General features: G+C 53.9%; 2 protein-coding genes across 3 annotated transcripts in view; one reads left to right on the plus strand and one right to left on the minus strand.

Annotated features, from left to right (window-relative positions):
* CPSF7 (cleavage and polyadenylation specific factor 7) overlaps positions 1 to 8225 on the minus strand; it is a 29703-nt gene extending 21478 nt beyond the window's left edge. For both annotated transcript variants that reach the window (XM_056132062.1, XM_056132061.1), the window contains exons 1-2: positions 8139 to 8225; positions 7570 to 7679 (exon numbers count right to left, since the gene is read on the minus strand). In XM_056132062.1, the coding sequence (XP_055988037.1) occupies positions 7570 to 7623 (54 nt within the window). In that variant the 5' untranslated portion in view covers positions 7624 to 7679; positions 8139 to 8225. The remainder of the gene's footprint in view (positions 1 to 7569; positions 7680 to 8138) is intronic.
* A 190-nt stretch (positions 8226 to 8415) lies between these two features.
* On the plus strand, positions 8416 to 17675 carry SDHAF2 (succinate dehydrogenase complex assembly factor 2). Its single transcript, XM_056132072.1, has 4 exons — positions 8416 to 8468; positions 11557 to 11771; positions 11854 to 11963; positions 17422 to 17675. The coding sequence occupies exons 1-4, from the start codon at positions 8430 to 8432 to the stop codon at positions 17550 to 17552; spliced, it is 495 nt and encodes a 164-aa protein (XP_055988047.1). The 5' UTR covers positions 8416 to 8429; the 3' UTR covers positions 17553 to 17675.
* The last annotated feature ends 8069 nt before the right edge of the window (positions 17676 to 25744 follow it).

A 25744-nucleotide genomic window follows, 5' to 3' on the forward strand; every position in this document is an offset into this window, starting at 1 on the left:
AAAGTTCTATTATCAAGAGATCTTAACATTTGTGGTTCAGAGAGATCTTCTGATTTTTAAGAATCAGAAGTATACTTTTTCAGGTAAGATTTTAAAACATTCAAACAGTGCAGAAGATGATGTGGCCTGAATGATAAGAGACAGCGAGGTTCACACTGCTTTAGAGAAACTATAGTTCATTCATACTGTTACCTTTTTAAAGTGGGAGTCAGAGAAGAATTTAAATAAACCAAGTGTCTAGTTTCCAGCAAAGTCCCTTCCTCTAATGCAGCTCAGGACAGGCAACTTCAAAACTGTCCCCCTTCAAAACTATCACAAGAACTGCCCTGTTTGGAGTAAGGCTGTAGTACTGTCTTCCCATTGTTCATCGATTTGCTCGAGCGGGCCCAGTAACGTCTCCATTGTGAGACTTGTTGTTACTGTGTCTGGCGTATCGAATATGTCACGGGGAGCTTGCCAGGCTTTGCTGTGCAGGCCAAGATACTCTCGGTAGCTTGCTGGGCTCTCTGAGAGGGGCAGAGGAATCGAACCCGGCTTAGCTGGGTCGACTGCGCGCAAGGTAAACGCCCTACCGCTAGGCTAGAAAAAAAAAAAAAGAGACCCATTATCACATACTTTCTCCTTTTGGTTCTTGGGCCCTACCCAAGGGCGCCAGGCGTGACTCCTAGCTGGCGTGTCAGGCCCACGCAGCAGCCGCCAGGGCCCTAGCCCACGCAGAGCAGCTCACAGCACCCACGAGCCCCACTTGGGGGGCCACGGCTGGGAGGGTGTCTGGGGATGAAATGCAAAGCGTTACTCCTGCCCTTTTGGCCACCTTCCTGGCCCCGTGCTAGCTCGTGGAAATCTCTCCTTGGCCCACACGCTCCCTGTTAGATAGAAAAATTTTGGAAACAATCTTTCAGTTTCTTTGATAGATGGAAGAAAGTACACGCTAAACTACAATTACTGGATTGTTCTACAGTGGAGAAAGAGTTCCAAACGCGCAGCTCAAAAGTACCGGGGTGCCTCGAGCAGCGTGTGGGAGAGACAGGTTCGATGCCCGGCATGGCACAGTCACATTTTTGGTATGACGAAAATCAAAATAATTTAGACTCTAAACCCTAGTTTCTTAGAACTGTGAGTTGCGATCTCTTTTCTTTTTCTGGGGGGCGACAACCAGTGGTGTTCAGGGCTTAACCCTGGCTCTGTGCTCATCAGATCACTCCCGGTGGGGTTCCAGGGACCATATGGGGTACCAGAGATCAAACCCGGGTCAGCTGCATACAAGGCGAACACCCTCACCACTGTACTATCACTCTGGTCCCTGCAAGTCCTTTTATTTTTATTTTTTGGGGGGGGGGGTCACACCCGGCGATGCTCAGGGGTTACTCCTGGCTTTACACTCAGGAATCACTCCTGGCGGTGCTCGGGGGACCATATGGGATGCTGGGAATTGAACCCCGGTCGGCTGCATGCAAGGCAAACGCCCTACCTGCTGTGCTCTTGCTCCAGCCCCACTGCAAGTCCTTTTAAAAATGTTTTAGGGCCAGGGAATTAACTCAACAGGTAGAGCACATGCACTGCACGAAGGAGACCCAGGTTTGAATCACAGCACTGAAATCAAATGGTTCCCAAAGCATCACATCACCTGCAGCCATCCCCAAGTCTCAGTGGGTGTGGTCCCCCAAATGTTCTAAAATCAATTTTCTTATGATCGATTATCAATAAACATTTAATCGTAACCTATTTCATTTGCCTGAATACCTGGGGCTGCATAAAAATTTCTGGGGCCGACGGGGGCTGCAAGCAGAAATAAGTTAAGAAGCGCTGCCTGGAACAACCCCACCGGGACTTGTTTAAACCTTATGAAAATATCAGAACGGAAACGGCAAGAGCAGACTTGAAGAGAAATATGAAAAAAAAAAAAAACAAGAAGAGGGAGGCTGGGAATGTGGTTCGGCAGAAGAGCGCACAAGTCTTGTGTGCCTGAGGCCTTGGGGTCAATTTCCGGTACTGCAAAATACAAGCACAACGAAGGAATCAGTGAGACAAGCAAGCGCACGGACTGTCCTAGTCAAATACATAAGACAGAGCCTGGACACACAAGCGGAGCATGTATGGAGCAGGGAGAGCAGCTCAGCTGAACCAGCTGAAAACTGGCTCAATAAATATTTCGTGTTTAAAATATTTCACAGTCCGGTCAAACAATCCAAGTCCAGACGAATCGCTGTTGGCTGGCTCATCAGTTCACTCACTCATGTAACACAGTAAGGCACACGCGCCCTATGCAAGACAGAGAGGCAGAAGTGCCTACACCCTCCCAACACTTGATTCCTGACGGGTTCCACTTGATAGCGGGCATTTATTTATTTTTTTTTCTTTCAAAATCAAGGAGTTTCAAATGAAATTTAAATAAAGAAACTCACCATCTTGGATAGTAAGTGGAACCAAACTGAGATTCCTTCCGTACAGTTATCTGTGATACAGTTCGTACAAGTTCTGGTTCAAAAATAACCACTGAAAAATGAGTAGCAAACCACGTACAGATTTAGACAATTCAAGAGATCAAACATGTCACGAGCACATCCCCACACACCGTCAGCCTCGGCGAACCTTTTCAGGGTCTCTCAGAGAGTATGACAGACTCAATCCTGGAAGGCCTTCTGTACGGATTACCTTACCACTTTAAGAAACCACAAAACGATTCAATGAACGCAAACTTGTCACAAGATTCAAATGGTCTCTCTGGGCCACCAGCCTCAGCTCAAAGAAGTTGGTGGGAACTGTTCTGATGCAGAGCTGGCCTGAGGAGGGTTCTGTTGAAGAAACAACGTATCAAGTTGTGCAGGGATTTAAATCTGCTAGAAACACCAAATCAGTTTACTTCTTCAACTGGTTAAAAAAAACCCCTGACAATACTGATAACAGTCTTGAGGTATATTGCTGGCCAAATGAGTAGATGCTTTTTATACAATAACGGAAGAAGTGAAAGCAAAACCTAATTCTATAAAGTAAGTGGAAAATACAATGTTTTGCATGCGCTGACAGTGAAAAGTTTCATTTCAGGGAGACAAAAAAAAAAAAAAAAAAAAGAAAAAAGAAAAAAGGATGTGGCTCAGTGGTACAGCACATGCCTGGCACGTATGTGAGAACCTGATCCCAGACCCGGCACTGCCAGCATCAAAAATACATAGCAGAGAAAGATTGTGAACTTCTTTTGGTTACTAAAAGAAACGGCATGATTTTTTGCAGAAATAAGACAGACCCTACGTGTACACCCCGCTGTTCTGCTACACGCCTTTCCTTAAGAGAAATAATTAAGACTAGGATTTTTGTCAAAGCAACTTTTAATCCTTTTCTGTTGGCTTTAGAATCACCATCTCCAGTTCTCACTTCGTGCTTCCCTTCGCTCTCTCGGTCCACCGCCACTCAGCACCGGGAGCAGCATGCCAGGACAGAGATGCCATTTTCGCCTTTTCCCTCACTAGTTCTGACACAACGTCATGCTAGCGACGGCAAACGGCTCAATAAGTATCTGCTGATGGCAGTAAAGAACTCAGCAAACTTGAGCTGGAGAGACACCACAGAGGGCCGGGGACTTGTCTTACATGCTTCCAGTCCAATCTCAGTTTGGCTCCACCTCCTATCCAAGATGGTGAGTTCCAGGTTCACCCCTCCCATCGTGACCCCCCAGCATCCCATATGGTCCCCTGAGCCCTCCAGAAGTGAGCGAGTCAGGAGTAAGTCCTTAACACCACCTGGTGTGGCCCCGAAACCAAAAAAAAAAAAAAAAAAGGACTCAGCATACTGTGCAAAGTGCTCATCTTTGCAAAAGGAACAAAGTCTCGGCTCTCACTTCTCCAGAGTTCTTCTCCCCAGCCCAAGAGATCAGCTGGGAGGCCCCAAGACTCCTAACAGAGTACGACTAAGGCCGCTCTATCAAGCAGCCTTTGTAGCACATACTCTAGGAGCTCAGGAAGTTGCCACCCTGGGCTCTGTCTCAGGGATCGTGCTCATTTTCTATGGGGAGCAAAGACACAAGATGGGGTTCTGGTGTTCAGGTCACTTTGGGGGTAGATCAACATTCACAAAAACATTCTTAAACAGCGGGGCAGGAGAGTACAGCGGCAAAGTCACCTGCATCACATGCAGCAGACCAGGCTTTGATCACCACCAACACACTTAGTCCCCGACCTATGAGTAAGTCCCAAGCACCACCAAGTTTGGCCCCAAAACAAAAGCAAAGTAAAACACAACAATTCTAAGACGATTGATACCGGCAGTCTGCAGCTTAAGCGTACTCCTAACAATCCGAGCCAGACAGAGCTGTGTATCGTTTCTTTACAGCACCTTCCCATGACTTCTCACAAGACATCAAAAATCTGCACCTGGGCCGGACGGACAGTATGGCGGACAGGGCGCTTTCCTTACACACATTTGACCCGGGTTCAATCTCTGGCACCCCACACATCCCCCAAGCCCACCGTAGTGAGCCCTGAGCACGGAGTCAGGGCAAGCTCTGAGCACCTCCGTGTGGCCAAAACCAAAAAAACCCAGGAAACTACATTTTACTTCAACTTGCCAGACATCAGTATCTGGTGTAAACACATACCACATTCTGCACCATGCAGTTTATCTGAAACCTATTAAAAAGTCCTTTTAAACTAAGGCTACCAGAGGAAAAACTCTGCGGAGACCAAAGACTTGACTCAATCAACACAGTGACCAGCAGACAAGGCCTGTCTTTTCAACGACCTACACTCCTACTGCTAAAGAATTTATGAAATCTCATTCTGGGTGGCGGAGTCTAATGTGGCTCTATCTGCAGGTCCAGAACCCCGCTGGACACACTTCCCAAAGTGGACCACAGCACTGTTCTACACCCACCAGTAAGGAGACTGAGGAAGGGGAAGCTCTCATTTATAACAGAAAACAGGGACCCAGGGGACAGCACGGGAGTTGAGGCTCTGACTTGTCTTGCTCACGCTGACCCCTGTTTTGATCCCTGGCATAATGCATGGTCCCTGGAGAACTGTCAGAAGTGAGCCCGGGGCACAGAGTGAGAAAGAAGCCCCGAGCACTACGGGGTGTGGCCCAAACCCCTCCCCCAAACGGTGATAAATGAGAATTAAAGAAATCTTTTCTAGCTGTTCTGATTTTAAGTGAAAAGAAAAAAAAATTTCCAGAGCCAAAACGCTAGTGACAGTGCGGAGGGCAGCTGCCTTGCGCGCAGCCAACCCAGGTACAATACCCGGTACCGCGCACGATCTCCAAGCCCCAACCGAGTGATCCCTGAGCACAGAGCCGGGAGTAAGCCCTGAGCATAACCAGGAATGACCCCAAAACCGAAACAAATCTGGGCTGCGGAGATAGTAAGATACTTGCCTTACAGGTGGGTGACCCCAGTGCAATCCCTGGCACCACATAATATCTCCTAAGGGCTGTCAGGAGTGATCCCTTGGACAGCGAGGAGTAAGCCCCGAGCTCTGCCATTGTGGTTCCAAAGCCTCCCCCACCCCTGGCCTGAAAAATATAGTGAAAGTCTGACTTCAAAATATCATGGAAAACTCAGAAAGGAAGTTGTTTTTAACTAAACACACTAAACTTTTTCTAATTCAAATAGCTTTTCCCCGTTGGAAATTAAGTTTTAATATATTTAAGTTAAGCACTAGACATATTGAAATGACTGATATCCCTGAGACCTGGAGAACGGCTAGCAGAAAGTGTAACTGGGGGCCAGAGAGACAGCACAGCAGAGAAGGAGTTTGCCTTGCACACCGCCGGCGCAGTGGACCCCTGGGCACAGCCAGAAGACCGAAGTAAGAAGTCCCAACCCCCTCACCCCAACATAAAAAAGTGTAGCTGGGGCTACGGAGACAGAACAGCACTCATGCAGGGCCTTCTATACAGCCAACCCAAGGTTGGTCCCTAACACCATAGATATCCCTGAGTGATCTCTGAGCAGAGTCAGGAACAAGCCCAAAGCATGGCCAGGGGTGCATCCCCTCCCCCAAGAAAAGCAGAACTGGGAAAACTATACTGAGCACAGGGTCATCACAGTATTATACTATTCTAATTTTTTAAAATCTTGTGTCAAATTACACAATGCGTTAAATATACAATTTTGCTTTATAGTCATACCTGGTTGTGAGCAGAGCTGACATCTGGCACTGTGCTCAGGGATCATTCCTGGCAGTGCCCAGGAGACCATACGGGCGCCAGGGATTGAATCTGGTCAGTCACATGGGAAGGCAAGCACCTAAACCCTGCACTTTCAAATATGAATGTTTACATGTAAAGTTATGCCAAGTGAAAACAATGGCACGTGTCAGGCTTTTCTGCTGTCTCGTATTTGAACGGAAGGGCTCAATGTGTGCGGCCCTGGGTTTGGTCCTCAGCAAGGCAGGTAAATGTAACGGTCTAGCCAGAACACTTTCCTCTAGCCTATCCTTGTTATCCACTTTCCAGACCTCACGTATACCCGCTTACATTACGGGAAGAACCAGCTCACTCAAGTAGTACAACGCCGAGTACGAGCCAGGCAGGGCATTAGTAAGGCTTAACTAGCGTCTGAATCATTAAGATTTATTTGACCTCAAGCGCTCAGAACGGGAATGCAAAGGAAAGTCTGCTATTTCAACAGCCACATAAAACTCCTGGATGTAACAGTAAGGGAGCAAACTCAGGGCGGAAGCGATAGGACAGCGGGGAGGGCATTTGCCTTGCAGAAGGCAGACCCAGATTAGAGTCCGGGTATCCCAGGAGTAACGCCTGAGTGCAGAGCCAGGAGTAACCCCTGAGCATCACTGGGTGCAACCCCAAAAGAAAAGCAAAAAAAAAAAAAAAAAAAAGGAAATGATAGAGAGAGAGAAAGAGAGAGAACCCACGGGTGACCAGTTCATACTTGCTTTTTAAACTGCTTTACTTTGGCCAACACCTACCCCTCTCGGCCCCTCAACCGAGAGAGAAGCAATTACGATGCATCAAGGAAACCAAGATGCCGCTCAAGACAGCTATAAAGCCACGAACGCACAGATAGCACGCGAAAACTTTCGGCAGTTGGGAGTGGAACCGAAAAATAAATAAATAAATCAATAAATGAACGAACGCTCCCTGGAAAGCCCGCTCTCTACGCTGCAACTTGGGTGAACGAACCAGGGAGGCCGCTGTCCCGGTTCGGTTCGGTTCGGGGCCGCCGCGCATAACGGATGCCGGCCTGCACACACACCCCCCACCCAAAAAAAAAAAAAAAAGAGAGTGGAAGTGGCCTTGCAGGGGCATGAGTTCCACAGGCCGATTGATTCACCATCCCATGAAACCTGAGTTCTTACTGGCTCTCTAATTAACCCTTCAGCATGAAATTGAAAAAAAAAAAACAAAAAAACACTCGGCCTAGGGGGCTTCCACGAACGGGGTGGGGGGGGGCGATGAAAGGGCCCTGGGAGTGGGGAGGGGGAGAAAGTGAAAAGTCTCTGCCCGAGGGGAGCCTCTTTCCAGCCCCCCCGCGCCCCCCCAGCCCCAAAGTTCTGGCCAAGCGGACCGGACCGGACCGGACCGACCCCTCCCCCCCGCCCCCCGCCCCCCGCTCACCTGGTTGAACTCCTCGTCCGCGTAGATGTCGATCAAGTCCACTCCTTCGGACATGGCTCCGGCGGGGCGATCGCGGGCCCGGGCGCTGGGCGAAGGCGGGAGCGCGGCCACTGCGGCGGGAGCCGGGGACCGGGGTGAGCGCGGGGCGGGCGCTGGGGGTCCCGGGCCCGGCGGGGCGGGGTGGGGCCCGGGGCCCCGCCGCGTCCCGCCCGCCCGCCCGCCCAGCCGCGCCCCGCCCCGCCCCTCGGCTCGCGGGGGGGACCCCTCGCTGCCCGTCAGCCCGGCCCGGCCCGCGGGGACCCCCGGCCTGCCCGCCCGCCGCCCCGGCCTCGAAGCCGCCGGCGGGCCCCGGGCGCGCGCGCGCGTCCCCCCCGAGTCGCGGGGCTTCCGGCCGCCCCCCGCTCCCCTCCCCGCCCCGCACGCCCCGGCGCGGCCCCGGCCCCAGCCCGGTCGCCCGCCCCGGCCCGGCCCGGCCCCCGCCCGCCCGCCCCGGCGCCGGCCCGCCCGCCGCCCCCAAACTCAACCCTCTTCCGGCCCGGCCGGCCCGCGGTCGCGCGCGCCCCCGTTACCGGGAATATGGCGGCGGCGGCGGCGGCGGCGGCCCGTCCGGACTAGGCCCGAAGCGCGCGCGAACCGCTCTCGGCCCCCAGCGCCCGCCCCCCGTTCCCGGCCGCCGGCGGCGTCACACGCACGGCCACTTCCGCCTCGCGCCCGCGTCACTTCCGGCCCGGGCCCGGGCGCGCGGGGGCCGCCGCCGTGGGGGGGGGGGTGGGGGGGGGAGGTAAGGGAAAGGGGGCGGGGCCCTGCCGGTGACTTCCGGCGCGGGGCGGTGGGGGCGGGGCTGCGGGGAGGTGGGGAAGATGGCGCTGGCGGCGGCCGCGTACCCTTCTCTGGCCCGGGTGAGGAGGAGCAGCGGCGGCGGCGGCGGGGTTCCGGGGCTCCGGGGCGGGCCGTCTTGGGGACCCCCCTGCGGTTATTGGGAGGCCTGGAGGGGCCGCACCCCCACATACCCCACTTCCCGGGTGCTCGGGACCGGGGCGGCCCCAAGGAGAAACGCGTCTTGACCCTGGGGAGATGATGCAGGGGGTCACCCTGCCGCCTTTCGGGGGTCTCCACCACCCCCCTCCTCCTCTGCATCCTTAGGTCTCCTCGGGTAGCAGACCCCGGAGGGGGGAGGTCTTGGTGGCCGCGGGCGTGTCACCCCGGAAGCTCCTTGTCATGTGTGTCTCAGTTGGGCCGTGTGCATCCCTCCAACTGCTGGCTGGGACCCCCGAGCGGCTCGCCTCTCCTCGTCTCGCCGGGGGGCGTGTCGCTGTTCAGTGCATCCCGGGGTCTTGCATTTCCCAGGCCGTGTCCTCAGGCTGATTTCTAGTGGCAGCCAGACCGCGCTCAGTAAAGAGACTCAGTTATTTCCGTGTCCTTAGGCTCCTTGTCTAGTGTGTGACCTCAGCTGACCTCATCTGACCCTGCCTGGAGCGGGCGCAGGAGTGCTTGAAAAGGACGTGTGTGGGGCTGGAGCAATAGCACAGCGGGGAGGGCATCTGCCTTGCACGCGGCCGACCTGGGTTCGATTCCCAGCATCCCATAGGGTCCCCTGAGCACCGCCAGGAGTAACTCCTGAGTGCAGAGCCAGGGGTTAACCCCTGCGCATTGCGGGTGTGACTTGTCAGAATCAACTCCCCACCTCCCACTTGCTGGACAAGTTGCGAAAATCACTGAGCCACCTTCCAGGCCCCACTGTAAGATCTTTCGTAGTGATCTATGTTCGCTTTTCAAAGTGAGGTGTTGAAATCTATATTTTGATGTCTATCAATGTCCACTTGACATATGTGTATACTCTCTGATGTGAGATTCATACACACAGTGTTAAATTTTCCTTATGGACTCAACCCAGTATGATATGCTTTATCTTGTGACAGTTTCTGTCCCTGAAAATCTACTTTGGTGAACTTACATAAGGCTTCCTCTGACCTCTTTGTTGTCATTTGCATGAATAACCATTTCCAATCTTTCAGCTTTTGAATCCTTACATCTAAAATGACAGGGGACCCGAGCAGGTAGGACCTTTGTCTTGCATGTGGCCGACCGGGGTTCGGTCCCCAGCATCCCATATAGTGCCCCAAACACCACCAGGAGTAACTCCTAAGCATCTCCGGCTGTGACCCAAAAGCCAAAAAAGAGGGAAAATGAATCGTACACATATGGTTGCCTCTTTTTTTCATCCATCCACTCTGTCCTTCGCTTGTGGAGGGGAATCCAAGAAGGATTTCTTTTGCTCTTTTGTTCTTTTCTGTCTTGTTTCTTGTGTGTCCCTTCTTTTCTCTTGCTCTCATTATTGGTCGTTGTGTTTCTGTGTTTATAGAAACATGCCTTGAGTTCCTTAGTTGTAGTGGGATACCGTCAGCGTAACTTCTCCCTCCACGTTATTTAAACACCGTGGTTTACAAAGTTGTTCATGATGTATTTATTACAGGCATTTAATATTCCAGCACCAGTTCCTACCACCAGTGTGACCTTCCCTCCACCATTATCCCCATTTTCCCAACCAACGCCCCCCCCCCAAGCCTGCCCCTTTAGTGGGTCCAAAATAATTCATTTTATATTGCTTGTTACAAATAAATGGCTAATAGAATTTTTTTTTTTTTTTGCTTTTTGGGTCACACCCGGCGATGCACAGGGGTTACTCCTGGCTCTGCACTCAGGAGTTACTCCTGGCGGTGCTGGGGGGACCCTATGGGATGCTGGGAATCGAACCCGGGTCGGCCGCGTGCAAGGCAAACGCCCTACCCGCTGTGCTATCTCTCCAGCCCCCTATTTTTTTAAAAATACTTCAGTAGGGGCTGGAGTGATTGCACAGCGGGTAGGGCGTTTGCCTTGCACGCGGCCGACCCGGGTTCGATTCCCAGCATCCCATAGGGTCCCCCGAGCACCGTCAGGAGTAACTCCTGAGTGCAGAGCCAGGAGTAACCCCTGTGCATCGCCGGGTGTGACCCAAAAAGCAAAAAAAAAAATTAAAAAAATAACTTCAGTAAAAGAAAACTTGGGAAAATTGTTATATTGCATCATGGGGACAGTAAGTCCTTGTCTGAGGGTTTCCCAAGCTGCTGTTGCTTGTTGAGCCTTCTGTGTTAATGTTTCTGTTTATTGAGACCACTTGGCTTCTCTGTTACTTTCCCGTCCAATCCGATGTGCTCCTGCTGGAATGTCAGGATTGTGGACTTTGGAAATGTGGGCGGGCAGTCCAGAAACTCCAGAATATTGAGCGGGGCCACAGATTCACCAGGGAGCAGTTGTGGGTGTGGCTGCCGGGATTTTGGGAAGTTGGGGGAACTAGCCCCCCCCCACTCTGAGAAAACCCCAGCACTGAGTTGGTTCGTGGGGGTGACTGCCAGTGCTTCCATGTGTATTGGGGAGTGGGGGGAGGTAGCCCACCCCAATTCTGACAAAGCAAGGAGATTTCAGTCACAAAACTCGCATAGCAGAATTTTCAGCATATATCCTGGTGCGGTCTGTCCTGAGATGGTGGAGTCAGCCGGGGATGTGGCAGCGATTTTGGATTGTGGAAGCAAGTGGCTGATGGGGGCTCTACTTGGGTGGGCCACCAGCCAACCCACCCCCCTCCAATTTACCCCAGTCTGTTCAGCCATGCGCAGGTCCGAGCTTAACTGCGGCTTTTGATCTCTTTCGAGAGTTGTCTAAGGGTCTCTGAAAATAAGGCCAATAAATGAGCTTGTATAGCTGAACCAGAGGTGGTTTGTGGGTGTGGCTCCTACCTACCCAGCTTTTGGCCGTTTAATTTCTTGGTGAACTTGGTCCCAGGTTGTTGGGGGTCTGGCCAGAGGCACAGCAGCAATTTTGGGGTGTCAGGAAGCCGGAAGCACCATCAGGCTGCTGATGCACTCGCCCCGCAGGTACAGGTTGGCCTGTCGGGGGGCACCAGAGCCCCTGGCCGTTATTCCAAAGATGCCTGTGCTTGATTTGTTTCAGATGCTCGTCCTGTCACGGCGCCACCTCCGGCCCCCCTCGACGTCGTTCCAGCGCTTCTACAGGGGCGACAGCCCCACAGATTCTCAGAAAGACATGATTGAAATCCCGCTGCCTCCGTGGGAGGAGCGAACGGACGAGCCCATAGAGACCAAGCGAGCCCGCCTGCTGTACGAGAGCAGGAAGAGAGGCATGCTGGAGAACTGCATCCTGCTCAGGTAGGGGAGAGGAGGCTGGGCGGGGAGCAGACAGACAGACGGACTGACAGACAGACACAGCTTTTTCAACTCGTGTTTCCAGCCTGTTTGCGAAGGAGCATCTGCACCGCATGACGGAGGAACAGCTGAATCTCTACGATCGCCTGATCAATGAGCCCAGTAATGACTGGGACATTTACTACTGGGCTACAGGTACGGGGCACGCAGCCTAGGGCAACACGCGGACGTCCAGCCCCAACGCTCTCCCCATTTCTCCAACGTGTGCGATCTTGGGGCCAGAGCTGGTAGCGCAGCGGGTAGGATGCTCAGCTTGTACGTGGCTGACCTGGGTTTGATCCCCAGCACCCTGTATGGTCCCCAGAGCCCCCCAGGAGTAAGCCCGGAGCTCAGCCGGGTGTAGCCCAAAGACAAAAATAACAACCAAAAGAGTGTGTAAGGGGCCAGAGTGACAGCACAGCGGGTAGGGCATTTGCCTTGCACTTGGCCGACCCGGGTTCAATTCCCAGCATCCCATGTGGTCCTCCAAGCACCTCCAGGAGTAATTCCCGAGTGCACAGCCAGCAGTAACCCCCCTGAGCATCGCTGGGTGTGACCCACAAAGCAAAACAAAAAAAAAAAGTGTCTAAAACTAGTAGGTGTTCTTTTCTTTGCAAGCAGGGAAAATCTATTCTGTCGTAGGCCCACCGGGAATTGAACGTGGGGAACTCAACAGTGGGCAAAGGGGGTGGGAGCCGGTAAAGAAAACCCAGCAGAGGGGCCGGAGCAATAGCACAGCGGGTAGGGCGTTTGCCTTGCACGCGGCCGACCTGGGTTCGATCCCTGGCATCCCAGATGGTCCCCCCGAGCACTGCCAGGAGTAAGTCCTGAGTGCAGAACCGGGAATAACCCCTGAGAATTGCTGGGTGTGACCCCCCCCCCCCAAAAAAAAAGAAAACCCAGCAGAACCACACCACTAGCCCGGTGTGTCTGAGTGCCCTGGTGCCACCTGGTGGACCAACAGTCCATGGCTGTGAGGTTGGGGTCCACGTCGGTGAGGTATGGACTCAAATTTGAAACGGCAGTGGCTTCCCCGGGCAGCCGTCCTTCTGGTCTCGTATGATCTCGACGTAGGTACTTGAGAGGAGCTGGAGGAGAATCAGAGGCTTCCGGCCTCTCCGTGGACTGTCCCTTTGCCCCCAAGTGTCACCTGTCTCATGGGCCATGACGCCTTTCTGTAGCACTGTCCTCCCGTTGTTCATCAATTTGCTCGAGCGGGCACCAGTAATGTCTCCATTGTGAGACTTGTCATTACTGAATACGCCACTGGGACTTGCCAGGCTCTGCCGTGCGGGCGGGATACTCTCGGTAGCTTGCCGGGCTCTCCCAGAGGGACGGAGGAACCGAACCCGGGTCGGCCGCGTGTATGGAAAACACCCTACCTGCTGTGCTATCACTCCAGCCCCATGGTGACAGGCGAGGGAAAGAAGAGGCAGCGCACTGCATCCTTTGGGAGGGGCCGTGGAGGCCTCCTCAGCAGTAGTGAGGGGAGCAGACGGCAATACCTCCTGGCATTGCAGGCCACATGGGGACTGCTTGGGCCTGGCAGCACGGGGAGCCACTGACGGCCACACCCAGGGGTGCCTGGGGGACTCAAGGCAGACACAGCACACGCTCTGGCCCTGAGCTCTCTCCTCATGCAGTCTCCCCGCTGGTTTCTGGCCCCTCCCCAGGGAACCGTGTGCTGGTCTTCCCTTAGAGCGGCCATGGCTTGGTCCCATTCCTCCAACCTGGCCCCCAGGAAGGAGGCGGAGAATCTCTTCTGTATGTGGAGAGGTGTTGGGAGATCTGCCACCATGGGAAAGGGAGAGAGTGGCGAGTTGGGGGTGTGGGCTTGGAGTTTTTGGGGTTTTGAGGCCACATCCCGCCGGGCTAACCTGTCACGCCTCTTTGCTCAGGGGCGCTGTCAGAGAAGGAGTAAGGTTGGGGGTTCCTCTGCCACCACCTCCCCGTTTTCGTTTTTGCTAGGGGCCACTCCCAGAGGTGCTCAGGGCCTCCAGGATGCACTCAGTGTCCCTGCACCAATGGGGGCAGGAGGCCTCGGGGGTGGGAACACATGGCACCGGGGGCTGAACTCAGGGCCTCACACCTGAACCCGATTGTTGCTGGGGTGTTAGTCTCACTCGGTGTGTGCTCTGCCCTGTGAGCTGCGTCGCCGCCTGCATTTCCCTCTGTCGCTCTTCTCGTTCGCCCTTTCCAGGCCTGCTGGGATCCCTTCGCTCCCCATCCCTTGTGGCTTGTAGAACCTTGAGCCTCTCCATCAGGGTTGCAGTTCCAGGGAGGGCGTCAATGTGATGGTCTGACATTTCCTCCTCCCTGTCCTCCTCCTCCTGTCGGTGGTTTCGTCCCTCCAAAGGACCTAGGGCTGGGAGAGGACGCAAGTGTCCGAACACCTGGTGGCGTGTAGGCCCAGCCCTGAGTTCCATCCCGGCACTGCATGGCCTGGTGTCACCCCAGTGAAATCATCCCCACAAAGGGTGCCACCCTGCTCATGCCCCCTCCTCACCTGGGACCTTCCTGTTGAGTCCTGTTGAGACTTCCTGTGCTTGGAAATCTCTGGGCTCCTGACACAGAGCCCTGGGCCGGCCTGGCCTGGTGCTGGAGGCAGCCGTCCATGGGGGTCTCCTTCCTCAGCACCATGGGGCAGAAGCGGGGGCGTGCTCCGATTCCTCACTGGGTGCCATGGAGGAGAGGGGCCAGGCCAGGCTCTGGGCATTTCTGTCGTCAGACTTGTCCCCTTTCCTGTTCTGACCAGAGCCTACTCCAGGGCGACAATTTTGGGGGTTGTGAAGAGCAACCGGCAGCTGGGTGGTTCACCCCTGCGTGGCCTCAGCTGCCCAGGCACTGGTGTTTGCTCTAGGCCAGGGGCGCCGCTCACTGGCCAGGTATGCGCCCTGGGTGCCTGAGACCCCGATTCAATCCCCGACACCACATAAGATGGTTGTTTTTTTGTGTTTGTTTGTTTATTTGTTTGTTTTTACTGCGCTGTTCTTGGCTCTTTGCCCTACCTAGGTCATCTCCTTGGGTGGGTCCTGCCCTCTGGTGCCCTGTTCAGCTTCTTATTGCAGGCCTTTCCCTCCCTCGGTTTCATTTATTATTTTTTTTCATGGGGGCGGGGTGGGATGATTGGGTAAATGCCATATCTCTCTCCACTCCCTCCCTGACTCCCATCCTTAGTTTCTCCTCCTCCTCCTCCTCTTCCTCTTCTTCTTCCTCTTCTTCTTCCTCTTCCTCCTCTTCTTCCTCTACTTCCTCCTCTTCTTCCTCGTGCTCCTCCTCCTCCTCCTCCTCCTCCTCCCCCACTCTTCCTCCTCCCCCCTCCCCCCTCTGCACTCACGTACTCTTGGTGGTGCTCTGGGGACCATATGGGATGCCGGGGATCAAACCCAGGTTGACTTTGTGCAAGGCAAATGCCCTCCCCACTAGACTATCACTCCGGCCCCACAGTGTCAGTCTTGATGGCAGGGCCTTTCCAGAGGACTCGGCTTTGGCTTCCACTTTTCGAGTGCGAGGCATCGCTGGGATTCAAAACCTCGGGTGATGGCAGCTGCCAGCTTCCTGGTATAGTGCTAGCCCGGGGCTGCCTGGCATTGCCCTCATTTTGCTCTGGGCGCCCTTGTCCCCACCGGGTCATTCACACCCAGTGATGCTCAGGGGGTTCCTCCTGGCTCTGCCCTCAGGATTTGCTCCAGGAGATGCGTGGGGGACCATATGGGATATGCTGGGAATCGAACCCGGATCGGCTGTGTGCGAGGCCGCGTGCCAGGCAAACGCTCTACCTGCCGTGCTATCGCTTCAGCCCCCAGGGCTCATGTTTCTTACCGCCTTCTCATTCAGTTCTTTATTGCTTGGGCTTACTTGAATTACTGGCCTCTGTCACTTAAAAGCTAAGGTCCTCTGCCTCAGGGGAACGTTTCCCGGGTGGCAGAAAACAGCTAGCCGCCAAATGTGGAACGAGGTTCCTCCGGCACGGGGGTCAGCGCACTGGCTCATAAAAGACCAGAGAGGAAAACAGGCCGCCTTGCCCCGTGGCCATCTGGTCTCCGCTCGGCCCCACCGCCGGCTTCGCACAGAGGTGGCCGTGGACAATATGTCAAGGACAAGAGCAGCTGTTTGTGCACGGCGGCCGGCAGAGACCGGCTGTGTGGGCCGGCGTTTCTGGGTCCGGCCGGAACAGCTGCCAGGTCGGTGGAGGGGAGGATGGGGGGGACCCTGGAGGCTGGGAACTCCTGGAAAGGTGGCGAGCCCCAGCCCCCCGGGGTGCCAACGAGCAGTGTGCGGAAGGACTGCAGCTCTCGAAGCTTTCTCGGCATGTGCAAGTCACAGTTGTGGGGCTTGGGGGGGGCGTAACACGGGGGTCTGGGAGCTCATTCACACCCCCAGTTCAATTCCCCAGCGCCTTGTGGCCCCCACAGCCCCTCAGCATCGCCAGGTGTAGCCCCCGAGAACCCGGGCATGGCATCCGCGGGTCATTTGACCTGGCTGACCTAGCATCGACCAGAAGCGGCTCCCAGGCCCCGCCTTCCCATCAGAGTTTAGATTATGATCTAAAAAGATGTCTTTAAAAAGCATTGGCTTGAAAAAAAAGTGAGTCTACCTTAGTTTAGGCAGGTCCCATAAAAATTTCATGGGGCTGGGGCGATAGTACAGTGGCTAGGGCATGCGCCTTGCATGCGGCTGACCCGGGTTCAATGCCTTGTGTGGTCCCCTAAGCACCGCCAGGAGCGATCCCTGAGCCCAGAGCCAGGAGTAAGGCCTGAGCACTGCCGGGTATGGCCCCAACAGCCAAACATAAATAGGGGCTGGAGCGATAGCACAGCGGACAGGGCATTTGCCTTGCACGCAGCCGACCCGGGTTGGATTCCCAGCATCCCATACGGTCCCCTGAGCACCGCCAGGAGTATTTCCTGAGTGCAGAGCCAGGAGTGACCCCTGTGCATTGCCGGGTATGACCCCAAACAGAAAAAAAAAAAAGATAAATAAATGAAAAGTGCTAACCATGTAAGTGCTTCACCATTTTACCACAATTTTTGTACTTGGAAAAATGCTGACAAAGAGGGTTGTGTGCATGTGCTCATATGCACGTGTGTAACTGCCACTGTAATGCCTTCAGATGTGTGTGTGTGTATGTGTGTGCGCGTGCATGTGTGTGAACACATGCTTGCATACGTGCAACCACCATTGTTTTTGGCTGTAGATGGGTGTGGATGTATATGGGATGTAACTAGTATATGCCTATTGGGATGTGTGTGTGTGTGTGTGTGTGTGTGTGTGTGCTTGTGTAACCACCATCATATATACCTACAGGTGTGTGTATGTATGGGGTATATGTGTACCCGTGTGTAACTATTGTATAAGCCTACTGGAATGTGTGTGTAGGGGGTGTGTGTTGTGTGCACTTGTGTAACTGCCATACAAAGTGGGGGAGGGGGAGTGCGTGCACATGTGTAACCATTGCACCTGCCTCCCGGAATGTATGTGTGTGTGTACACGGGGTGGGGTGTGGGCACGCACGCATCGGATATGCCTGTGGTGGTGCCTGCCAGGCCAAGGTTCTCCGTTCAGATGTGTGTCGGCACGGCACTGACCCTGCCTTCCGTCCTCTCTTCTGCAGAAGCAAAACCGGCCCCAGAAATCTTTGAAAACGAGGTCTTGGACCTGCTGAGAGACTTCGCGAAAAACAAAAACAAGGAGCAGAGGCTGCGCGCGCCGGACCTGGAGTACCTGCTCGAGCAGCGCCGCTGAACCTCCGTCCCCGACCCCCGGGCTCAGACCAGCCCTGAGCTCCTGCTCTCCGGGGCCGGGGGCCTCCATCACGCCCCACCCTGCCCCTCCCAGTATGAATAAAGTGTCCACGGGGCTCATTCAGATCCTCTTCGTGGTCAGTGGTGAACCTCAGAAGAAGTTTGTCGGGGGTCAGGGCCATCGGTCCAGTGACACGGCACAGACCCAGGCCATGCAGCTCCCGTGGCCAAGTGCCACCATGCTCCACAGCGCCAGGTGCCTGGGCTGGCCCCTGTGACGTCTGTCTGTCTTTCTTTCTTTCTTTCTTTCTTTCTTTCTTTCTTTCTTTCCTTCCTTCCTTTTTGCTTTTTGGGTCACACCCGGCGATGCTCAGGGGTTACTCCTGGCTTTGCACTCAGGAATCACCCCTGGCGGTGCTCGGGGGACCATATGGGATGCTGGGAATCGAACCCGGGTCGGCCGTGTGCAAGGCAATCGCCCTACCCGCTGTGCTATTGCTCCAGCCCCACATTTTTCTCTTTTTAAAGCATTTGGGGAAATTGGAGACCTAGAACAGGGTTACGGCTCTTGCCTTGCATGCAGCAAGCCTCAGTTTGATCCCTGGCACCCCACGGTCCCCCAGACACCGCCTGGAGTGACCCCTGAACACAGAGACAGGAGTGGCCCTGAGCATCACCAGCTGGGGTACTGCAAAAAAAAAGTGGGGTGAGGGGCGTGGTGGAAACATGGGACCAGAGCAATAGTCTAGTGGAGAAAGCGTTTTCCTTGCACAGGGCCGACCCGGGTTCAATCCCCGGCATCCCCCATATGGTTCCCCATGCCCCACCAGGAGTGATCCCTGAGTGCAGAACCAGGAGTAAGCCCTGACCCCAAAATAACTCCCCCCCACCAAAAAAAAAAAAGAGCCAGACATAGAACTCAGTGGGCCAAGCACACGCTTCGCATGCAGGACACAGCACCGTACCGTCCCCTGAACCCAGAGTGTCCCCTACCAGTGACCCGTAACTGGAGGCTCGTGGCTCTGGCTCCTGGCTTTGGAGGCCGGCCTCGGCCACAGGAGGGCAGTGTCGCAGCAGGAAACGTGAGCGGGTGCAGGCCCCTCCTCCCCCCCCACCTCGGTCTGTGCTCTTCCCCCTTCCAGGATCTATCTGCCCAGGGAGGGCCCATCGGGCTGAGCGGGGGTGGGTGGTCTCAGTGGGGTAGGTGGGCAAACTGCTCTTTCCGTTCTCCCCAAACTCGCACTCCAGAAGCTGATGGGCTGCTCAGGAATAGTGACCAAAAGGAAACTCACTGTCCCCGACCCTCACCATGAGGGTTAGTTAGTCCCATCATCCATAACTTTTCAGTCGTGCCAGGTCACAGGCGTGGGGTTCATCCCTGGTGAGCTTTAGATAAATCGTGGGTATGGACGGAGAAGGATTCCCTCGACTCGGGCTGGGGGAGGTGTTTGGGAAGTAATGGTTTCAGCCCAGGCCCCTTGGAGCTTGGAGCTCGTGGACTAAGTCGAGGCAGCTTTGTCCATCCATGGCCAGTCCCACACAAGAGCAGCTTCACCTTCATTAAGTTGGGGATTAGTTCATAAAATAACACATGAAATGACAGCTGTAAAAGAGTTGGGTTTTTTTTTCTTTTTTTGGGTCACACCTGGTGATGCTGCCCAGGGGTTACTCCTGGCTCTGCACTCAGAATTACCCTTGGCAGTGCTCAGGGGACCATCTGGGATGCTGGGAATCGAACCTGAGTTGATCGCGTGCAAGGCAAGTGCCCTACCCGCTGTGCTATCGTTCCAGCCCCCTGTAAAAGAGTTTGAAGTCACTCGTTCTTCCTGCAGATACCCCGTGCCAGGCCCTCTGTGGGGCCCAGGGAGCCATCATTGTCCCCTCAGGTTGCATGCTGGGAGGGAAAACATGATCGCTTGGGAGCAACCTAGGCAGGGCCTTTTAAATGCCATGCCTTTTAAATGTCATAGCATGTAGAAATAGATCAAACCCGGCAACATCCTACTGTACTATCGCTCCAGTCCCAGGTTCCCTAGCCAGAATTTTTTTTTCTCTTATTTTTAGTCCGGGCTGGAGTGATAACACAGCAGATAGGGCGTTCACCTTGCACACAGCCAACCCGGATTCAATTCCTCCACCCCTCTCGGAGAGCCCGGCCAGCTACCGAGAGTAGCCCGCCCACATGGCAGAGACTGGCAAGCTCCCCCATGATGTATTCGTTATGCCAAGAACAGTAACAAGAAGTCTCACAATGGAGACGTTACTGATGCCCATTCAAGCAAATCGATGAACAATGAGAGGACAGTGCTACAGTGCTATAGGTTTTACAATGAGTTGCAAAACAGTAAGATTTAAGAAATAATTGGGGCCGGAGCGATAGCACAACAGGTAGGGTGTTTGCCTTGCACGCGGCCGACCCAGGTTCGATCCCCAACATCCCATATGGTCCCCCAAGCACCACCAGGAGTAATTCCTGAGCGCAGAGCTAGGAATAACCCCTGAGCATCGCTGGGTGTAACCCAAAAAGCAAAATAATAATAATAATAATAGGTGCGGGGCTGGAGCAATAGTACAGCGGGTAGGGCATTTGCCTTGCATGCGGCAGACCCGGGTTCAATTCCCAGCATCCCGTAGGGTCCCCCAAGCACCTCTAGGAGTAATTCCTGAGTGCATGAGCCAGGAGTAACCCCTGTGCATCGTAGGGTGTGACCCCAAAAGCAAAAAATATATATATATAGGTGTGGAGCAGGGTTAGGAGTACAGGGGAGAGAGCTCAGGGAGTGGGGCATGTGCCTGGCATGAGGCCCCCAGTTCAGCCCCTGAAGCCCCCGGAAGAAATAGGAGCGATAGGTCAGAGTGTGGACCTGAAGGGTCAGGAGACTCAGGCAGCTGGAAGCAGATGTTGCCAGACAGAATGCCATCGCCCAGACCAGCCAGATCATCCCAGGGGGCCACGGGAAGCAAGCTGGGAGGGATGAGTGGAGACTGGGAAGCATGAGAGCCGCCCGCACAGACAATCCCTGGGCCCTGTGGCCCTGGCTGGAGCCCTGATTCCCTCGGAGATGCAGTCCCACCTGCCCTCATCACTCGGACACAGGAAAAGAAGTCTTTGCCAGCACAAGCTCTCGAATGCCTCGCCGGGTGTCCTCCCCTGCTGGGGCTGTTTGGGTTGGTTTGGTTTGGTTTGGGACCCACCCCACACCTACTCTTGACTCCGCGCTTAGGGATCGCTCCTGGTGGGCTCAGGGAACTGCATGAGGTGCTGGGAATCCTTCCAACCTAGGTCATCCACTCATAAGGCAGTGCCCTACCCCCAGTACTATCACTCCAGCCCGTGGCCTAGTTTTTAAGACGAGAAAAGAGGCTCAGGGAGTAAATAGATTGGTCCAGGGCCAAGTAGCTATTTGGTCCAAAAGCCAGACTCCCATTTAGTGCAGTCGGCTCTCCCTCCCAAGCACGCGGGCTTTCTGACAAAACGCTCCTTGGCCACTCGCAATGCCATGAGGCTCTGTGAGCCTAGGGGAAAGTCAGGGCGGTTGGGGGAGATGACTGACGCTTGGCACATTAGGGGACAGGAAGCAGGGATCCCAGGATCACCAGGGCGCAGGACCAGAGCAATAGTACAGCGGGGAGTGCGTTTGCTTTGCACGTAGCCAACCTGGGTTCGATCCCTGGCATTCCATAGGGTCCCGTGAGCACCGCCAGGTGTAACTCCTGAGTATCGCTGGGGTATTACCCAAAAAGCAAAAAAAAAAAAAAAATGGCACCCTGGTTCCTTTCACCGGGAAGCACCTGGTATTTTTCTGTTAAGGAACTCTGTGTGTGTGTGTGTGTGTGTGTGTGTGTGTGTGTGTGTGTGTGTGTGTGTTCACAGACAGTTGCCAGATCATCACAGGCCTGAGGAAAACCACCCCACTGTGAAAGGAACCAGGGTGTGCTTTACCAGGAAGAGTGGAGAGAAAACAGACTGCAGTGGGAAAATCTGGCACACACCTAAAACAGGAGAGGGAGAGAGAAGGGGAGATGGCCCTGAAGCTGACCGCAGAGTGGCCATCGTCTGGGGCCGACGCGGAGAGAGCCAACTGGACTGTCAGAACACTTAGGAGTTGGGTCGTGCCTTACCCATTCAGCCCAGACATGTACACACGTCATGCATCAAGAAAGAGGCCAGAGAGGGGCCTGAACATTAGCATAGAGGGGCGGACACTTGCCTTGCACGTGGCTGACCCGGGTTCAATCCCCGGCACCCCATAGGGTCCCTGAGCACGGCTAGTAATAATTCCTGAGTGCAGAGCCAAGAGTAACCCTGAGTATTGCCGGGTGTGACCCCCCAAAAAACAAACCAAAAAACCTTGAAAGAAGAAAAGGTTCAGAGGAATAATACAGAGGGGAGGGTCTTGCACACAGGAGACCCCGGCTCCATCTCAGACACCCCATGGGGTCCCTGAGGCCTGCAGGAGTGATTCCTGAGTGCAGAGCCTTGAACTCCGCTGGAGATGCTCCCCCCTCCCCAAAAAGGGAAGGAACTGCAGCCCAGTGTGCAGCTTGGGCACCTTCCCTGGGGGGGGGGGGGGTGCGCTCCCTCAGGCCTGCCTCGCCTCAGGGAACAAAGCTCAGCCCCTGCCTCTCACCTGGGAATGACGCCTGCCTCTAAAGGAATTGTTTTCTTCCCTGGCTGCTGGCTTGTGTCAGCTCTGAGAGGGAAGGATCTTGCTAACTTCAGCTGCTCAGCGTCAGACCCAGGGGTGCTAAGTAAACGTTTTTTCCCTTTATTAGGCATTCAGGAAAACTAGGCCGGCCAACATGCATTTTTAAAGCAGTTAATAAACATAGCCAGGGCCGGCCGCCCACCCCAGGGACCCACAAGACCCACAAGCTAGACTCATGGTCCCCATTTTTGACACACCACTGCCCCGTGACCTCTTTGCAAGCCTGCACCAGGCAACTGTCAGACGTTTCACCAGTTCCTACTCTGGGTCTCACGGGACAGGCCCAAATGGGCTGGTAAGGGCCCATCTTTGCCCACTGAGTCCTCTCCCGTCACTTCAGGCCATCCAAATCCATCCCCCCCAAATGTCCACCGTGCTTAGAGCAGTCTCCACCCACCAGGGCACAGATTGGAGCTGGTGGAACTTGGGAGGACCAGATGGGATGCCGGGATTGAACCTGGGCTGACCCTATGCAAGGCAAGCACCCTACCTGCGGTATTATTGCTCTGGCCCACTCATCTTTGTTTTAAAACATCACTGGGTGGAGTTCATGCAAAATTCAACCAGCCTAATGAGTGGCTGAAAAAATAGCAGTATTCCTACATAAAAAAAAAAATAAGAATAATAGGGGCTGGAGCAGTAGCACAGTGGGTAGGGCCTTTGCCTTGCACACAGCCGAACTAGGTTCGATTCCCAGCATCCCATATGGTCCCCTGAGCACCAACAGGAGTAATTCCTGAGTGCATGAGCCTGCAGTAACCCCTGTGCATCGCCGGGTGTGACCTGAAAGAAAAAAAAAAACAATAATAGGGGCTGGAGTGATAGCACAGCGGGTAGGGCGTCTGCCTTGCACGCTGCCAACCCAGGATCGATTCCCAGCATCCCATATGGTCCCCCAAGCACTGCCAGTAGTAATTCCTGAGTGCATGAGCCAGGAGGAACCCCTGTGCATTGCTGGATGTGATCCAAAAAGCAAAAAATTTAAAAAGTGAGAGCCCTAGGATCACACGTGAAATTAAATAAAATTAAGTTAAAAAAAAACAATAATAATAATAAATAAAATAAAACATCACTGAGGGGCTGGGGCGATAGCATAGCAAGTAAGCCTTACACGTGGCCGACCCGGGTTCGATTCCCAGCATCCCATATGGTCCCCTGAGCACCAACAGGAGTAATTCCTGAGTGCATGAACCAGGAGTAACCCCTGTACATCGCTGGGTGTGACCCAAAAAGAAAAAAAAAACCCACCACATCACTGAGGGGCTGGAGCCATAGTAGAGCAGGTAGGGTCTTGCCTTGCTCGCAGTCAACACAGGCACCGCATATGGTGCTCACTGAGCACCGCCAGGAGTAACTCATGAGTCACGTGTAACCACACTTTAGGGTATGGTCGTGAAACGATAATTAAGTCTCACCAAGGAAAGGTTTCACAGGGAGGGTTGGACATCTGACATTGATGCTTGAGTTGGCATATCCAGACACTCAACAGGCAGACCCAGAAAGGGCAGCGGCCTGTGGGACACTGGGGGCTACCCACGCCCCATGAGTGTCTGAGGATGGTGGCCTTGCCACTCTGCGGCTGCCACATCGACGAGAGGGGCCTCCAGCAAAGGGGGGCTCTTTGAGCTTTATGAGACAAAAGCAGGGCCAGAGGGATAGTACAGAGGCATATGCCTTGCACGTGGCCGGCCCAGGTTCAATCCCCACCATCCTACATGGTTCCTGCAGCACTGCCAGGAGTAATTCCTGAGTGCAGAGCCAGGAATAACCCCTGAGCATCATCGAGTATGACTCCCCCCACTTCAAAAAAATTGAAAAAAAGAGACAAAAGCGAGGCCAAAGAGAGAGTATACAGGTAGGGCCTTTGCCTTGCACACAACTGACCTGGGGTCAATCCTTAGATCCCTAGATTGTCCCACAAGACCACTAGGAGTGAACCTTGAGCACTGAACCAGGAGTAAGCTCTGAGCACTGCTGAGTGTGGTTCAAAAAACAAATAAAGACTTGCCTTGGGTCAGGTTGTCTTTTGTTTCATTTTTTTGCTTCATTTTTACATTTGAGTTCACATGACTAGATATCAAAGGATAGGTCCTAATGTTCAGAGTGTGTATATATATATATATATATATATATATATATATATACATGGGCTGGAGCGATAGCACAGCGGGTAGGGCGTCTGCCTTACAAGCGGCCAACATGGCCGACCCGAGTTCGATTCCTCCGCCCCTCTCGGAGAGCCCGGCAAGCTACCGAGAGTATTCGATATGCCAGACACAGTAACAACAAAGTCTCCAATGGAGACGTTACTGGGCCCGCTCAAGCAAATCGACGATCAACGGGAGGGCCTTTACCTTTACCTTTATATATATATATATATATATATACCTTTTTTTTTTTTTGCTTTTTGGGTCACACACAGTGATGCACAGGGGTTACTCCTGGCTCATGCACTCAGGAATTACTCCTGGCAGTGTTCAGGGGACCACAGGGGATGCTGGGAATCAAACCCAGGTCAGCTGTGTGCAAGGCAAATGCCCCACCCGCTGTGCTATCGCTCCAGTCCCAGAGCATATTTTAAAACAAGTATTAGTAAATAAAATTAACAATCCGGCCCAGGCCTGTGATTTTTATTTCTCTCTTTTTTTTTTTGGAGGGGGGGTCACACCCAGTGATGCTCAGGGTTTCTCCTTGCTCAAGCTCTCAGGAATTACTTCTGGCAGTGCTCGGAACCATATGGGATGCTGGGAATAGAACCCGGGTCGGTTGCGTGGGAGGCAAACGCCCTCCCCGCTGTGCTGTGAGAGCCTCATACGTGGTCAACCCAGGTTCGATTCCTCTGTCCCTCTCAGGGAGCCCAGGGAACTACGGAGAGTATCCTACCTGCACAGCAGAGCCTGGCAAGCTCCCCGTGAAGTATTCACTATGCCAAAGACAATAACAACAAGTCTCACAACGGAGACATTACTGGAGCCCGCGCGAGCAAATCGATGAACAACAGGAGGACAATGCTACAGTGCAGTGCTGTTAGTAAATAGATTCTTATACAATTCCTTTTAAGTTTTTAGGAAGGGGCGTATTCTGAAAGAGTCAGTTGAGTCACCTCCTGGAGCAAGATGGAGCCCTACGCAGCGGAGGAAGAAGGGAAGGGCTTTGGATTAACTTGGTTTCCAGAAGACAGTTTTAGATTACAACCCTAGGTCTGTGGTACCTTTTGGAAAAGCACCTGTGTTTACTGCCGACAAGGTTCACTGATTGCTTTGCAATATCTGAGCTTTATATAGAAGTATGGTGAGTTACAATTGTGTATCACGCGTAGAACGGTTCCAACAACCCCCCCCCCCACCACAGTACCCACACCCTCCACCGCTGCAGTCAAACTTTTTATATACCCTGGAGTGATAGCACATCGGATAGGGCGTTTGCCTTGCACACGGCCCACCGGGCCCACCCAGATTCAATTCCTCTGCCCCTCTTGGAGAGC

Source organism: Sorex fumeus, unplaced genomic scaffold (genome assembly GCF_029834395.1).
Source record: "Sorex fumeus unplaced genomic scaffold, SorFum_2.1 ptg000093l, whole genome shotgun sequence".
Taxonomy (NCBI): Eukaryota; Metazoa; Chordata; class Mammalia; order Eulipotyphla; family Soricidae; genus Sorex; species Sorex fumeus.

Coding starts and splice junctions, on each gene's coding strand:
- SDHAF2 (XM_056132072.1), top strand. CDS start 8,430: ATGGCGCTGGCGGCGGCCGCGTACCCTTCTCTGGCCCGG. Junction 8,469..11,556: donor CGTACCCTTCTCTGGCCCGG/GTGAGGAGGAGC, acceptor GATTTGTTTCAG/ATGCTCGTCCTGTCACGGCG. Junction 11,772..11,853: donor GAGAACTGCATCCTGCTCAG/GTAGGGGAGAGG, acceptor TCGTGTTTCCAG/CCTGTTTGCGAAGGAGCATC.